Source organism: Zingiber officinale, chromosome 8A, assembly GCF_018446385.1.
Source record: "Zingiber officinale cultivar Zhangliang chromosome 8A, Zo_v1.1, whole genome shotgun sequence".
Classification (NCBI taxonomy): Eukaryota; Viridiplantae; Streptophyta; class Magnoliopsida; order Zingiberales; family Zingiberaceae; genus Zingiber; species Zingiber officinale.
The window spans coordinates 122702764-122719334 of NC_056000.1; the positions used below are offsets into that span (position 1 = coordinate 122702764).

Consider the following 16571-nt stretch of genomic DNA (forward strand, 5'->3'; position numbering starts at 1 on the left):
CACACCATGTTGGCATGTTGCCGTATGTTGTGGTCGTCGAGCGAGTGCTGTTGCTAGTCGATGAGTGGGATGTGTTCACCTTTTGGCTCATCGGCCAATTCAACATCTATGATCTAATCATTGACAACTAACAATGAGGGGAGCCGATGTTGCCCTCCTTCTAGTTTTCCTACCTCTGCACCGCCTAGCCATAGAGCGTGTTCATGTCCGGTGGGAGGGGTGTAACGAATAAGAATATATTGTCGGCGCTGGCCTACGGCACGACGACCGACGTGTGGGTGAAGTACAAGATAGCGGTCTGATCCGCATCATCGTCGCTGACAAGGAGAGAAGGATGTACTTGTGGTGCGAGAGAGATAGGGGTGAGAAAGTAGCAAGCTGATGGTCAGATCTCATGACAGTTAGCGGACGACTTCTCTAAATACTTTCAATCTTTCTTTGTCTTCTAATTTTAAGAATACAAGAGGTGTTTCTGACAATATATCTAGTTTTTTTTATTATTTTAAAAATATTGTTCTAATAATTTTTTGTCATTTTATTTTACATTTTGATTCTGTAAATTAAGAATTTATATATACATGCATAAAATTGTCAATGAGTAAATAAATAAGTAATTTAAATTAAAATTTAACGTGACAGCAAGTCTTATAATTTAATACTAGAAATTATAATAAGTAATTAATTATGATAGTAATTTAGGTTTATTAGGCTTGGCACATAATGGTTAGTAGCCCATTTAATTGTTGTATCATGCTCATGACTCATAGTATGAGCATTTGGTTTAGTGAACCAATCTTAAGATTTTTTTTAAAAAGAAAAATGTTTTTTTAATATTAATTATTTTCTGAAACCATGATTAAATCGAGCTAGAGATAATATTTAAAAATCATAGATTAAATTTTATGTAACATTTAATATCACAATAAATAACAACATATCAATTTATTCTATTTTGAAATGCTTAAATAGGAGGTAGATGCAGCCCTTGAAGAAAATTCTTGATCATCTCCCGAGCTCGAGCTGGCTGATAACTTGGAACCTCATGTCCTGCTCCTCGAACAGTGGCAAATGTCAAATTGTGATCATACATCACAGTATATCCCCCAACCTATATATTCATAATAAAAATCATCAAAATTAATGTCGTTTGTTCTACTAGTTGTCACCATCATTAGAGCAACGAAGGGTATAATAGAGGAAAACTTCTCATCAATGTATAGGATTTGAGGATAATTAACTATATATCTTATGAAAAGATTTAAAATGACACAATTGTTTACCTCACTGTTAAGCATCCAAGCTCTCCATGGAATCTTCACTTTAAGCTTTAGCTTCTTGAGGGAGTATATTGTGGAAGTAACAGGAACTACTCCATCAATGTCACCGCTACACAAACCCAACCAACGCTTAGCTAGAGACAAAATTTGATTGAAAACCCCTTCACTCGCAATCTAATGAACGGTATCTTTGTTGTATGATAGATGTTATGCCGAAATCTTAAAGCCATCATACTTGCAAAATTGATATACCTATATATGCTATTTTTACTTACATAATGTGTATAAGGACCACAAAATTTATACACCTATATAAATGAAAGTATTGAAATGGAAAACTGATTCACACCCTATGATATGATGAAGACATCTAATGATTTTTTACCTGTATTTTAAAACCCTAATCCCATTAGATAATAATTCGTGAATAATTGGTAACATTGTGGAAGGCTGATCTGACCAACTAGGTATCACTTGGCTGCATTGAGACAAATATAAATAAATGAGTTGAATTTTCATTATTTTGTTTAAAAGAAAAATAAAATTATCAAATGGCGTATTATATTTATGAGATATGTATATACCTACAACCAGACCAGGTGTAATTGAGCTTTGTGATATTGGCATGTAGAGCTTTCTGTACCTCAAGATTGTTAAGGTATGCCTCCACATAATTTGAAGTACAAGGATCAAAATTCTCAATCTGCATTAGAATTTAAGTATGGCATTTCAATCTGTTAGTTAATTCTATTCACAATTGATATGATTGAGTGAAAATTCTTAATCTGCATCAGAATTTAAATATGACATTTCAATCTGGGTAAATTCCAGCTTTAGTTAGAGCTTGCTCCTTGTAGTGATCTAACAAGAATGCGATGACCTCCGATTCTTGAGTTAACAGGTCAAATCGATTCGAACTAAATTGGCTCTGAAAATACCATAAAAATGGAGATAATTAAATGTAATGATGCTCGGAAGAGACAAACCGAGGGCGATTTTGGAGTCGGCGTCACGCCCGACGAGAAGCACAGTGGCGCGTATATGTTGTAGATGTCCAACTCCTCAACGGCGAGGCTGGCCTCGTTGAGTGCGCTGTCGCACATTGGAGCTGTCCGCCGGGCGTCCGGCGAGAAATTGCAAAACTTGTGGATCGCGCGAATAGTCTCGTCGGCAATCAACGCGTGCGTCCAGAAGTAGTCAAACGTCCCCTTGCTATCTGTCTCCTTGTTGATCACTGCGTTCCCAATCTAGGTCATCCAAAATCAATTTGAAATTGATCGAGATCCATCTTTCCCAATTTAATTTGCAATAAAAAGGAGAGAGGGTCAATCGGACTGATTGATTTCGGGATTCATTGCTTACCACGATGCCTTTGAGGTTGATGAGGCAATCTTTGTGGTGGAGTATGGCGTGGGCAAGCTGGGGGACGTAGTGGCCTGCGTAGCTCTCGCCGGTGATGAAGAAGTCCCTCCCCTTATAATCTGGGAACCGCTCGAACCAGTTGACGAGGAAAACTAGCGCGTCGGTCGCCGTCCTACGGTCTCCGCTCTTGGCGTAGTCCGATGTGGTGTTGGAGTAGGAGAAGCCGACGCCGGCAGGGCTCTCCAAGAACAAGACGTTTGCCACTGCATTGCACGATGCACGTCAGTGGTTCGGGGTAATGCCAAAGCATAAAAGTTTTTTCACTCTACTCCCTAAGCTCAAGGAAATAACATATATATATATATATATATATATATATATATATATATATGTTGACGACGATGACATATGATCCTAACCTTCGTTCCAAGCGTAGGGATTCTTGTACAGAGTTTTGCCATCGCTCATGACCCGAAACGGCCCGAGCTCCTCCATGGCACCGTACCCCAATGACGAACACCCCGGCCCTGCACCCACCCACGCCACAACAATCACCACTCTATCGATCAAAAAGCAACGTCATTTTCTATTATTTCCATACCTCCATTGAGCCAGAGCACAATAGGCTTTGACCTGCTATTCTCAGCAGCCTCGGCAAAGTAGTAAAATAGAGCCCGTCCATTAGCTCTGTCAACTGTGACATACCCCGCGTATTGATCAAAATTGACCCCTTCTGGTTGTCCAGGCAGCCGAACAACCTTGTCCCCCTCCTTCAGCTCGCTATTGTCGTAGACCTTCGACTTCAGGCTGGATACCGAAAGAAGACTGCTCGCGCATGAAGAAGAAGAAGAAGATGATGATGATGAAGAAGAAGAAGACCTCCCTACTCCGTTGTTAAAGTAGAACTTGTTCAGTGCATCTCTCTGCCTCACCGTGCTGGAAGCCACGCAGTGTAGGAAACAGAGGAGGAAGAGACAATTGAAACTTGGCTTCATTGTTTGATTGGGAATGAGGAATGGAATGGAATAGAATCTTATTTATGGGATGAATCATTGGATAATTATGGGATGAATCTTATTTATGGGATGGATTCTTGTTGGAGCCGACGGAGATTGATGTGTTTGCTTTGTTTGGCAATGGTCTCTGTAAAAGGAAAACGAATGATTAATTTTGAATAAACATTTTCAAAACTAAAAGAATTTTAAAAAAGATTCTACTGCTTTTTCAATATTTATACAATGAAATAATGTATAGTAAATAGTAATTCAAAGATCTTAGAGTGGAAAATGCATAATTAATAATGAGTTTCCATGTATATTCATATTTTATTTAAATCTAATTTATTTTTTCCTTAATTTTAATCAACTTTTACTACTCACTGGATTATACCATCATTTATCATAATAATTAAATCTATTTAATTTTAGCACTTCCTGTGAATCACATATATAATGATCTAATTAGTTTTAGCTTGATTATTAACTAATTAAATTAAGTGAGGTTAAACTAATAATGAAGTTTAATTAAGCGAGGTTAAATAAATAATGAAGTTAAATTATTTGATTTCGAATTAACTAAAATGTTAAGTATGGATTAACTGATTAAGGATTAATTAAGATTAGATGTATTATTTCAAGATTAATTAAGTGTAAGTCAGAATTATTTAAGTTAGAGTAAATTAGTAATTAAGTTTAAGATTTACAATTATTACTCAAATTTTGGTATATTAATTGTAATTATGAACTGTTTAATTGAATTTGCGGTTAATTTATCAAGTTTGATTTGAATTAATATTCTTAATTAAATTAAGATTTATTCGTTAATTAAGTATGAATTAAATTCTTTAGTTAACTTTAAATTAAATTGGAATTTGAATTAATTGATTTAAATTAATTATGGATTAGGTTAAATTAAACTTATATTAATCATATTAATTAAGGTTTATTAAGTTTATTGATAATTAAGTTTTTAGGTTTTAAAGAAAATAAAAAAACTTTTAATTAATTGAATTAATTGTTTAATTTTAATTAAATTGATTAAGATTACTTAAGTTTTAATAGTGTTAAATTTATTTAAGTTCTAGGTAAGTTAATTTAAGGTTGACAATTAAGGTTTAATTTTGGAGTCATTTAGGTGTGTTTAAGTTAGGTTTAAGTTAAAAATTAAAATTATGAATTTTGTTTTAATTGGATTTAGTTAGATAAAAATTCAAATTAAGTCACATTTTGAATTAGTTAATTTAGTTAGTTAGTTTAGGATTAATTAAGTTGATTATGTTTTTAGGTTATAAAGAAAATTAAATACTTTTAATTAATTGTTTAAGTTTTAATTAAATTTATTAAGGTTATGTTTAAATTTAAATCTTACATCCATCTCATCCGTTTCTAACTTTTCAAATAAACAACCTTATAAGTTATGTGAGATGATTATTAATTTTATTTTTGTACATTTAATTTGAATTTTAATTACTGATTGACATTTAAGTCAGATTTAAATTTAACAATTAGTTAGTTAAGTGCACATTTCCAAATAAGCTTCCAGGTTGTGACGATGCACAAGGACTTTCTTGAGTATTGAAGCAACAATCACTTCTAAATAAAGTATTTTAATGAAATTATACACTTAACGTTTTCTTGAGAAACTTTGATATAACTAGTTTAGGATGTGATGAGGTAGCTTCGGTTAGTTTCACTTATTTATGTAGACCAAGTAGGGTACTTCTTATCCCACTTGCCTCTCTAAACCAAGCTTTGTTAACATATTATCATCTCGTCCCACCCTGATACTAAGTTGGCCAAGTATCAATAAAATCTAAGTATTTATCTAACCATTTTAAATTTAGCAGAAAAATAAGCATGCAAAGAAAGCTGTAAATTAAACAAAAATGTAAATTTATCTAAACGAAACAATGTTTCTATTAGCTCTTCCAGGATCATAACCTCGATAAGATCTATCTAGGTAATGTATTTGACCCTTGGGGATCTAATATTAGTTTTGTTCAACTTGATTAATGGAGTTTGATTTATGGCTCATGCTTGGACTTGGTTTCTAGTATTCTGATTCATAATTGATAATTGATAGGTACGATTTAAGTCAAGTTTTAACTTTGTATCCTATCTTGGATCGATTGTATACAACGTTTTATTTTTCAAGTATCATATCAAGATTTTTGAAACCCAAAGTGAATCGTTCTAATGATTCTTTAAGTTCTTTGATTTGACCTTTCAGAGTGGAATTTTCTTCCTCAAATTGTTGGACTTGATATCAATTTCCACTTTGAACTTGCTCAATCAAAGAACTTGGGTTAGTCTCCATTTTAAGGGCTTTTACCTCCTTTTGGAATGACTTAACCCAGACATTGGACTTGACTAGCTTGCGCATCAAATAGTGAATCATATCATACAAATTTTTGACTAGGAGAGAATGCACCTTGGTTTGGGCGGAGGTGGCAGAGCGGTCTGCCATCGGGTTCGGGGCGGAGGTGGCAGAGCGGTCTGCCATCGGGTGCGGAAGCATGGCCACTCAGGGAATATGACGTAGAAGAAATACTCCTTCTAGTGCTTGTTGGAGGAAGACATCCTATCGAAAAACACTAAACGATCCGGGATTGGAAGAGATACGTGCCCAACTCGGATTGTTTGTGGTAGTCAAAGTAGTGGAAGACCTAAGGGGTCAGTGGGATGTTGTACACTCGGAACAACACCACCACGCCGCATAGCAGGCGAAAAGAATTGGGGACGAGCTGGGCGAGCGGGATGCGAAAAAAATTACAAACTTCGGTTATGAACAGATGGATGGGAAACTGAAGACCGGCCACAAATTGGCCTCGAAAGAAACAGATAGCGTCGGGTGGCGGGTTGTGTGGCCGATCGGACGGTCCGGCCAGGACGAGCTCGTGGTCGGACGGGAGGTCAAAGACATTAATAAGATGTGTCGCGTCGCCGGAATCAAATCTAGTCTCCATGGTGGTGTACCAGTGGCCGAGAGCCGAGTCGACCGGTTGGGAGGAACTGGCCATAGTCGAAAAACAAAGAGGTAGAAGGATTTGCTAAGGGAGTCGACGGAAGAATAAGACAAGATTGGCAAGGGGTTCACTAAGCAAAATGATGGAATATCGAAGGGCGATGAAGGCCAAAAGAAAAGCGACGGAAGTTAGAACTTCCAGGAAAATGATGTGCCAGAGGAGAAAGCTGGGAGTCGCTGGAGCACTGGAAGCAAACAAAGTCGCCGGAGCAAATGGGGGAGAAGCAGAAACAGAGCACAGAGGAAGTGGCGACGCCAAAGCTTTATAAAGATGGGCACGACCGAGCTGAGCCGTCCGATCTAGGCCACAGGAATCGAAGTGTACATCTGACCGATGAATTTGAACCACCAAATGTCACATCAATAGCTATCACCTCGGATGTGCGACGACTGCGCCGGTGGCACGTGGCGTCCCCCCCCCCACGGGTCAGCATTTAATGGGCGCGTGCTCGGCCTTAATGGTAGCGATCTGCACGTATCACGAGAAGATTTGGACGATGTCAGCAGTAGCCGACCGGCGCGCGCCCCCTTGATAGCGGTGAGGAAAAGTATCCAAAATGACCAAGTACAAAGGCACGAAGCACCGACCGGGAGAAAAAGGTCGGTCCTACAGGAACCGGTGGGATCCAGCTCATCTGCTAGCCGACCAACCAATTTCTTGCCAGGCTACTTGTCTAGTAAGTCAGACTTTCAGCCTCCTTCGACTAGACTTGAAGGGAAGACATGTGATCCGATGGTAAAGGGAGGGGAACCCACCCAGCAGGAGGTCAACGTGGTCAGCACCTAACAGACGTTCGGCCGGGCGAATTACCTTCCTGATCGACAGGAGGGATAGCTGACCCGACATCTCGACAGCTCGGCCTGACGCTGAGTTTCCGACGCTCATAAAGAAAAGTAGAGACAGACGAAGGCCGAGCGGCCATCCTGCTCGGCCAACAGTAGACATGGCACCAACCCTGCCGCTAAGATCCATTTGCTCGATAGGGTAGGTGCGGACACCAAATCACTGGCCGAACGGGAACCCGCCCGAAAAGCGTTAGCCAACGTGGCCTCCGCTCGGCCCGGGAAAGGCGCTAGCCGAGCGGCTACTCCGCTCGGCCTAGTAGAGGACAAGGGGAGCAGGTAACTCTATCTTCCTAGAGATCAGCGTCGCTGACAGGTAGCATGGCGGCAGCCGAATTAGACAGAGAATCGTACGACGGAAGTTTCCACTGTCACGTCAGAGATATGCTCGTACTGTTGAGGTATGGCGTCAGACACACTTTTCTGACACACCCATTCCATATATGCTTTGAGGGTCGTGCATGCCTCGGGGTGCGTGCGCGCGCCCCTGAGAAGCCCTATATAAGGGCCTCAAGACTCCAACGGAGGTATGCGCTATTCATCACTGTAGCTACAGTTCTCGTCACTCTCTTTCGATTTCTTGCTGCCAGAAGTTGACTTGAGCGTTAGAGGGCTGCCGTCTGGAACCCCTTCCCGGCTTGGTTTTGTGCTTGCAGATTTTCATTGGTCGATTTCGTTGGAAATAACTATAAATGACAAGACAACACTACACCAAATATGCCTTTCCGCAACGTGCAAATATGCTATCCGCAGCACACATTGCATGCTGCATAACTGTAAGCTGTTAAAAGTCATAAAACATCGACAGCCCGCACCGCACGCTGCGATTAAGTGCTTTCATAGCTTGCATCGTACGCTGCCATTATGAGCTTTCGCAGCATGCACCGCATGCTGCGGTTACAAATATTCACAACGCGCACGACGTGCTGTAATTAAGAGTAATCAACAACATTCGCAGTGTGCACCGCATGCTACGGTTACACGCATGAGCAATCGATAGCATTCGCAGCACGCACCGCACGCTGTAGGTATGAGCAATCGATAGCATTCGCAGCATGCACCGCACGCTGCAGTTAAGAGCATTAGCAGCATGCATGGCACGCTGCGATTAAGAGTATTAACAGCATGCGCTGCACGCTGTGATTAAGAGCATTCGCAGTGCGCATCGCGCGCTGCAGTTATAATCATTCAAATACCACATACAGATATCACATAAATTACAATACTACATACAATTATAATACCACACGCAAATTATAATATCACATACATATACCACATACACACAATTATAAAATTAAAACTCAAACAATTATAATATCACATTCAACCATAAACATCACTTAAGTAAAAGAATCAAAACTAGTAACACAAAATTCACTAAGTAACATAATTTCTTTCGTACAAAAGAGTATATGACTTTAAAATAAATAGAATCTATATCAGTCATACACAACTATAAACTTAGATAACCAAGTAACTGTACTTCCTATTGCATCATCGAGAAAAAGTATTTCATCATTTGGTCTAATTAGGTCCACCTTCTCTACAAAAACTTTATCAACCCAAACTTTCCAACATGATCCACCAAGAAGAACGTGATGCACTTTTGCTTTTGGATCTGTAGATACAATTCGACTTTCTGCCACAACTCCATCAACACACCAATGAAGTTGCTTACATTTAGCATTATCCCGAATATCTCCATGACTCACATCCTTCATTTTTGACTGTATAACAATACGAAATTATTAATTCTACCATATCTATTTTATAACAAATATGTAATTTAGAAAACAAAAATTGTAAAATAATTACCTGAGCTACAGTTAGAGGTTGGTTTACATTACTATTTTTTTTCCATGACTACCGCCACCAACATCATTACCTATACCACTACCAATGCCACCGCTAGCAACCTAATTTTATAAACAAATGGTGTCAATTAATATCATCATTAGATAATTTTACTAACAAGAATGCAAAATAACTCAAAGTAATTAAGACAATTGATGACAAACTTTTTTATATTATATATTTGGTTTTTAATTACGAACTTGTTCTTGCTCATTTTGTTGCCTCATATTTTGAAAAAACAAGAACCTCATTTCTTGCATTTCTTCACTACAACAAAAACCCTCATAGACATCGGTGGAACAACAACGGTTTTAAGCAAAAACCGATGTCTTTGAGTATTTTACACCGGTTTTTCAAAAAATCGATGTCTATGAGCGCAGATTTTCGTTCATAGACATCGATTTTTTTAGCCGATGTCTATGAACGCCTTTTTTTCGTTAATAGACACCGATTTTAACATTGGATTTTAAAACCCGATGTCTATGATAAATAAAATAATTTAATTTCCCCCCAATATTTAGTCAAAATTAGTAACACTTCACTTTTCCCTCCAAACCTAAACCTATATCGTACCGTCCTTCCCCTTCCTAGATCGACGCCATTTCCTCTCACTACAAGAAAAAAAGTCTATTGTGACATTTTCTATATGAAACTTATTAAAAAAAATATCATTATAAATATTTTATAATGACATTCTTTATCATTAATTAATTTTTTATAAAAATTATCATATTAAACTTTGTATGGTTTTATAAATGTCATTATTTAGCTAACAACTAATAGGAAAGTACGATAGAAGACCTTCTGGCATTCCACTGTAGTTTGATACATGAGAGTACCGGAAAGCCAAACAAATGTCGATGGTATGTGATTCCTATCCGCAGAAAGTGGAGCGAAAGCGAACTCGACCAAAGGCTGGCAGTACTGTATAACCGGACCAGACTTGGTCATTATTAACCTAAACTTTCCTTCCCACTCGATCATTATTTCCTCCCCTCTCCTTCCTTTCCTCTGTCACCACTAGGTTTCTTCCATCTCCTTTCCACCGCTAGGTTTCTTCCATCTCCTTTCCTTTCCTCTATCACCGCTAGGTTTCCTCTCTCCCACCCCTTCTTTCCTTTCGTATTTGCAGCGCACCAGGTTCTTCCCTCTTCGCAGTAAGCAAGGAGTTCAAAGGTAACCCTATATCTTATTTCTTCCCTCTCCGCAGCACCGTGTGTAACCTCGCCAGGGGATGAGAGGATGCTTTAGGTGTGGCCACACTCAAGGGGGTCGCAGCCTCTCCAGACCACTAGTTTACTAGTGGTCGATTTGCGAATGGATGCACACGAGGGGGTCGATGCCTCACGAGGCAGCCCGTTCACAAACGGTTGCACACGAGGGGGTCTAAGCAGTGGCCTGTAGCGAGGCAACGACATCGTTATCTGCTTCTGAAACTCTCGTGTTTTTCCATCTCCATATACTGGTAAGCTTTTCAAGAAGATGGAATTGCACAAGCTAGCAGATATGCTACTGAGGATTCAATTAAGTCATGGCTTAATGAATTACTTTGCTTGGTTGTTGCAAGTTACATTCCAAATATCACTATGTTAGTATTCTTGATGAAAAGTAAATAATTATTTTTCCGGTCATTCTCTAAATGATCTTTTATTTGTCTAGACTTCCACATCCAAGTGAATGTGCCCTTTACTATGTCAACCGAGATATACTTTTCTAATATCACAAGGAGAGTGAGATATGTTTATAGGTACTTTTAATTGGTTAAATTTGTGCTATTTTTTCATTTATATTACAGGGCATGATTTCCCTTTATGTTGCTTCTCACTACAAAAAGTCACCTAATGACTTACAAGTTACAATTGATGGTTAATGCTCCATCCCATTACTTGTTTGTGTTACTTTGTATTTTATTTCTTAGCTATAGTTACAAAAAAAAAATTGGACTCCTGGATTTAGTAGTAATCTTGACCATACTTTTTAAGTTAGGTATACCAATGAGATGTTCTATATGTTCAAGCATTGAACTCATTTATTGTTTATGTCAATTTTCAGGTTTGTCTCTCCATTGTGGAATTCAATGATATTTTTTCTCCTCATAGAGAGAAGACTACACTTGAGCATGAGCCTAGCTTGTAAGTACATGTACAAGTTATAGGAATTGCTATATAGGCTTCAAATTGACTCCTTTTTTTCTTGAAGTCTGAACTATTCCCATTCATTCTTTTCTTTCATTTCATTTGTTTTCCTCTGTATTGTTGGAGGATAGTTTTTGATAGATATGATTATTCTCTTGACGAAATTTGTTTTTTTACTTCATAAGTCTAAAACATGTTATTATTAGCTTTATGTACCATGCCATGCTTATTTACTACATGCAAATCGAAGTTTGAGAACTCATGTTGCACAAAAGCTTCAATTTAAATAAACTTTGGAAATTTCTGTTGGTAGTCATCCATAAAACGTTTACATGGTTTTATATGATTTTTAGGTGTAATAACTCTGCCAGCTTCAAAAATCATGCCATATTCCTTTTTAATTTCTTTTGAGAAAGAAAAGAATTATTTGGAAAAAAGGTCTTGTTATTTGATGTTTTTCGTTTGTGTTTGCAAGCTTTATTGGTTCTTTGCCTTGAAGGTTAAAGATTGTAAGATACTTTTTTTGGAAAGGTATGTTTGCCATGACAAATCTTTTGTGGAGTCATTTATATTTTTTATAGCAGTTACTTGTTTTGATTTTATGTGCTGGGAATCAGAAAATGTATAGTAAGTTTTTAATGGACATCTAGAAGGATTTTCATCTTCTAAATGATAGTCAATGTTTCTTTTTTTTCAATCATTAATTGTCATTCTAGTTTGTATTAATCAATCTTCTATAGCATATTCAGGATTAGAATATGGATGTTCTCAATCTGTTAATTCACCATCTAAGAAGCAACAATTAAAATACAAGCTTACTTTTATCGACCTATTAACATGGCCCAAGATTGACTTTGTTAACACTTTTCCAAACACTGGAAGCATCTACCTCACCATCCACCATATCCAAGCTTACTTTGTAAATTTTATCCATCAAGTCTTTGTTTATTTTAGCTACAAATAAAAGTAACTTCTTTGGACAGTGCTGGGTCCCATTAATTGATCTATTTTCCTTTAACTGTATATTTTCAAGCTGTGCCCTTGCAGGTGGTTGCTGCAATTGGCTTCAAGGCAAGAAGGCCTGAGATCACAAGTACTGTAAATAGACATGTGGCTGCCATAATTGAGTCCTGTTGGGCCAGGTATAGATATCTATTGCCTGATGCAGGCATGGTTATTAAATATTAACATACTTCTTCACTCGTGCTTCCCCACACACTAACTTAAATCACATGTTGAGCTTCAGCGAGCCATGGAAAAGGCCTTCTTTTTCTAGTATCATGGAATCCTTGAAGCCTCTAATCAAGACTCAATCACCTCAACCGTTACATTCTGATATGTCTAGTATCCAATAGCCAGATGATTGCATATTCCTAAGAGAGATGTGTATTGTATCTATTCTACTTGTCAAAAAAGGTCCCCTTCAAATTTTGCCTGTCAGAGGATCAAGTGCTTTTCAATTTTCATAGTAATGTTCTTGTATGCCCATATTTTGTCAAGGAAAAAAAAACTCCACATTTATCTACAAAAAACATCTGTCTTGAAGTAGCATTTTGTTTAACAGATCATATTGATTTGGTTTGTTTGCAGTGCCAATGAAGCTGCTACCAGTTTTCATTGCATCACCGCCAACACGATCGATCTAATCAGCTATAGATATTTTTCAGTAAATTGAAGTTCCATTCGCGTTTATATGTATATTTTGTTTAACCTAGGTGCATTATATTTTTATCTGAGCTTACATTGAAAAAAGCTTATTAGGAAAGAGCATAAGCCTTTTGAGGTTGTGTTGCAATTTCAGAGTGATATCAGCATAGAACTTGTATATTGCCAGCCTTTTACCGTCAGTTATCTAATCAAATGTGTGCATTCTGAAGGTTGGCTTTTTAGGGTGTATAAGTTGTGCTTTCGATTTCCTCGGTAGGCGAGAACTAGAGGAAGATGGTCTACTTTTAGGATTAGTCCAGTGAAGTAACACCCCGAGTTTCATCCACCATATCCAAGCTTACTTTGTAAATTTTACAAACATGTAAATTTTAATATAAGAAGTTAGTTTGTATTTGTCAAAAGACTTGATGGATGTTTCTATCTTCTAATATGTAAATTTGTTGTTTTGTGATTTGATGTTAGCTAAGTATGGATTTTTTTTCTCTCTGATATCATATTAGTCCCCCCTACAATTATTGTACCAGTTCCTAATATATCATTTTTTCACATGGTTTACTTTTCATGTTTTCTATGTTTTGTGGTGGCTCTTATCTTTCAAGGAAATTTCATGCCGTTTGATAATATATAATTATAAGAGACTGTTATCATATCTAATTTAACTATCATTTCATTCTTGATGAGCCAAGGAAATCAAATCGGTTGCAAGGAATAGCAGTACAAAATCTAAGATATATAAAATTTCAGACTTATTTGATTTCATTTTTTAATTAGTCAAGACCTTGCCCAACTCTTCATCACAGCATAGTCAATTTCATTCTTGTTGTCATTAGGCAACATGTGTATTCATTGTGGTATTTTTTTGTGAACTTTTCAGACTGGCAAACTGCTGAAGGAGGCAGATAAAGAAATTGGTCATCAGAAAACAATTACCTCCCTATCAAAATCTGCAGATGGCTCTCATTTTCTAACAAGTTAATCAAATAAGTTTGCCAAGGTGACAACCACTTTTATCTAGAGTTTTTTATCTCACACTTCAATTTTTTGTTTACTTCATAAATTTCATTTATCTCACACTGTTACATCTATGCCGAATTTAGAAGAATTAGTGTTGTTTGTACGTTTCGACTCCACTTTTTCTTTGTCCATTCTATCGCAATCAATAAAATCTTAGAAATATGAAAGGAGTTTTATGTGCTGGTGTATGCATAAGGTTTACTTTATTTATCCATTACTTTTCTGAGCAATTCTGGTTCTTTTCTTCTCATACTCGCCCATTAGAGTAGTCTGAGGATTGAATTTTGTTACTTAATGAGGGCATTTCTAGGATGTAGTTCTGCTGCAGATAAATATCTGGAATTTCTTAAGATGACCTGGGGATAAGTTCTTGTTCTTTGTTTAATTTGGTGAATTAGTGTATTTTTCTTTAAATTAGAGATGAAGATTATTAAGGATATCAATGTATATATTAGTCTCTTTCTCTCTTTCCTAACAACTTAGCTTTTAGGATAAATAGTCAGCCAATCAAATTTGAGAGAAAAAGAGAGGAGAACCTTCACTAGTGCAATTGGCGACCATGCACCACTCTTGTTGTCCGCTGTGCTGTAAGGCAGAGTTGACGGATGTAAGTGAGATATGTTAGGATCTTTATGTTCTTGAATTTGGGATCGTTTCCAAGGTTTTTCTCAAGTAAAATTGCTGCTTAGGATCTCAGCGTCCTAACATAATCGATGTTTCTGAGTTTTGTGACCTAGTGCCCTATGATTACAGTAATGGGCTAGTTTGCATCAAGAAAATTCCCTGCTCTTGATAAGAAAGAAGACCATTAAATAGCTTCCTGATTGTGAATACTTCATTACTTGTAAATTAACCAGATATACACTTTTCAGTTGATCTGTTATAGTAAAAGCCAGTAATAGAAATTACTTAACCATCCAAATCTCCTGTACAGAGATTTAGACCCCCATCTTCATGCACATGGCTAACTGTACTAATGATGCAACATAGAAATAGGTAATTTGTTGCAGTTCCACTTAATTAACACTTTCACTGCATATCAACCCACCTTGTGTTTGTCTGCTTCATTGATTGCGTGGTGATGGTGAATTTTATAGCTTTTGCTCCTTATTGTAATATGTCTATTAGCCATGTGTATACAAAGGGCACAGTTGCATTCTTGCTTATGAGATTTGGAAGATGGCATCAGAGGTAGTACAATAAATAGTATATCTCTTCATTTGCTTGTTAACTATGAACATTTTCTTTGTTCTTCTATGCTTCCTTCACTGTTATATTCGTTATCTTCCACAGCAGCCTTTAAAAACTCAGTATTCTATTTTATTTGATACATGTACACATTTGTTTTAGTTATTTGACATATGGTGGATTTATGTGTTTTTACAGTTTACAAATCTCAAGTACTCCAGAGTTGAAATTGATGAAGTGCGGTTCGAGTGGGCTGAATGCATGCTAGATTACATTTGAGACAGTTGTACCTTGATGAGTTAACAGAATGTTATACTTTGATTTTGATATCTATTAGCTAGCTTTTGATGTAAAAAGAATGTTTGGGTATTTTATGGATATTGTTATAAGAAGATTATTTATATAATTTGTGAATATTTGTGTATTTTATGGATATTATTGAATGAAGAATATTTGTACAATTTGTGAATATTTGTGTATTTTTTTTGTTATTGTCGGTTTTAAAATCAAATCTGTGCTGTTAAAAAATATATATATTACATCAGTTTTCCACCGATGTAAAACCGGTGTTATAAAGTAATATTACATCGGTCATTTACCGCTGCCAAAACTGGTGTTATTAACATACAATATTACATCGATTTAACACCGTTGATGAAACGGTGTTGTTAAGTGATACTACACCGGTTAATAACCGATTCGAAGACCGGTGCCGTTAAGTGATACTACACCGGTTTTAACCCGATGTCTAAAATGGCAGACTTTTAACATCGGCTTCATAGACATCGGTCGAAAATCAAATAGACACCGGTGGAAAACCGATGTCTATGAAGGTTTTTGTTGTAGTGCTTGTTGAAGGTTATTCTCCATACTTTCAAGTCGTTTAACAGTTCCATTTTGTTGCACATATGCTCCAACTTTCGATGGTGTTACTCCAAAGTCCATTCCGCGCACTCTACCTCGAGCTTCCTTGCCAAATACAAGACTAATTGCATCATCAAGAATGTTAGTTGTGTTGTGGGATTCAGGTGGACATCGTTCTATTTCTTTCTGCAAATAAAAAAAGAAAACTTTTAAAAATGATAAAATAAAAAATTTAGATTATCTATTTTTTTCTTGCAAATTCTACAAATAATAAAGAGATGGTTTTACTACCATTTTCTCTCCAATAGCTTGACTACTAGGTTCTCCATTTTTCTTCTTG

General features: G+C 36.9%; 2 protein-coding genes across 4 annotated transcripts; one reads left to right on the plus strand and one right to left on the minus strand.

Moving 5' to 3' along the window:
* Nucleotides 1-961: 961 nt before the first annotated feature.
* LOC122011201 (serine carboxypeptidase II-3-like) lies at nucleotides 962-3634 on the minus strand. Its single transcript, XM_042567609.1, has 8 exons — nucleotides 3241-3634; nucleotides 3059-3166; nucleotides 2640-2902; nucleotides 2264-2524; nucleotides 1862-1980; nucleotides 1663-1755; nucleotides 1281-1386; nucleotides 962-1108 (listed from the first exon to the last, which is right to left on the minus strand). The coding sequence occupies exons 1-8, from the start codon at nucleotides 3632-3634 to the stop codon at nucleotides 962-964; spliced, it is 1491 nt and encodes a 496-aa protein (XP_042423543.1).
* Nucleotides 3635-10694: 7060 nt separating this feature from the next.
* On the plus strand, nucleotides 10695-14120 carry LOC122012705. 3 transcript variants are annotated; one of them, XR_006120296.1, is made up of 5 exons: nucleotides 10695-10950; nucleotides 11022-11109; nucleotides 11415-11494; nucleotides 12545-12639; nucleotides 12744-12931. XR_006120296.1 is itself a non-coding variant. In XM_042569333.1 (4 exons), exons 1-4 carry the CDS (start codon nucleotides 10845-10847, stop codon nucleotides 14066-14068), a joined length of 303 nt encoding a protein of 100 aa, XP_042425267.1. In that variant the 5' UTR covers nucleotides 10695-10844; the 3' UTR covers nucleotides 14069-14120. The 3 variants fall into 3 exon arrangements, 2 of the variants coding, with proteins under 2 accessions (XP_042425267.1, XP_042425266.1); XM_042569333.1 differs by lacking the exons at nucleotides 12545-12639; nucleotides 12744-12931 and adding an exon at nucleotides 14040-14120; XM_042569332.1 differs by having other exon boundaries at nucleotides 12545-12930.
* The last annotated feature ends 2451 nt before the right edge of the window (nucleotides 14121-16571 follow it).

Excerpts from the sequence above, each read along its gene's own strand:
- LOC122011201 (XM_042567609.1), bottom strand. The coding sequence starts at position 3,634 with ATGAAGCCAAGTTTCAATTGTCTCTTCCTCCTCTGTTTCCTACACTGC. Across the intron at positions 2,903-3,058 it reads TCCCTACGCTTGGAACGAAG|TGGCAAACGTCTTGTTCTTG; the intron begins GTTAGGATCATA and ends CGTGCAATGCAG. Across the intron at positions 1,109-1,280 it reads CTTGGATGCTTAACAGTGAG|GTTGGGGGATATACTGTGAT; the intron begins GTAAACAATTGT and ends ATGAATATATAG.
- LOC122012705 (XM_042569332.1), top strand. The coding sequence starts at position 10,845 with ATGGAATTGCACAAGCTAGCAGATATGCTACTGAGGATTCAATTAAGT. Across the intron at positions 11,110-11,414 it reads AGAGTGAGATATGTTTATAG|GTTTGTCTCTCCATTGTGGA; the intron begins GTACTTTTAATT and ends GTCAATTTTCAG. Across the intron at positions 11,495-12,544 it reads CTTGAGCATGAGCCTAGCTT|GTGGTTGCTGCAATTGGCTT; the intron begins GTAAGTACATGT and ends GTGCCCTTGCAG.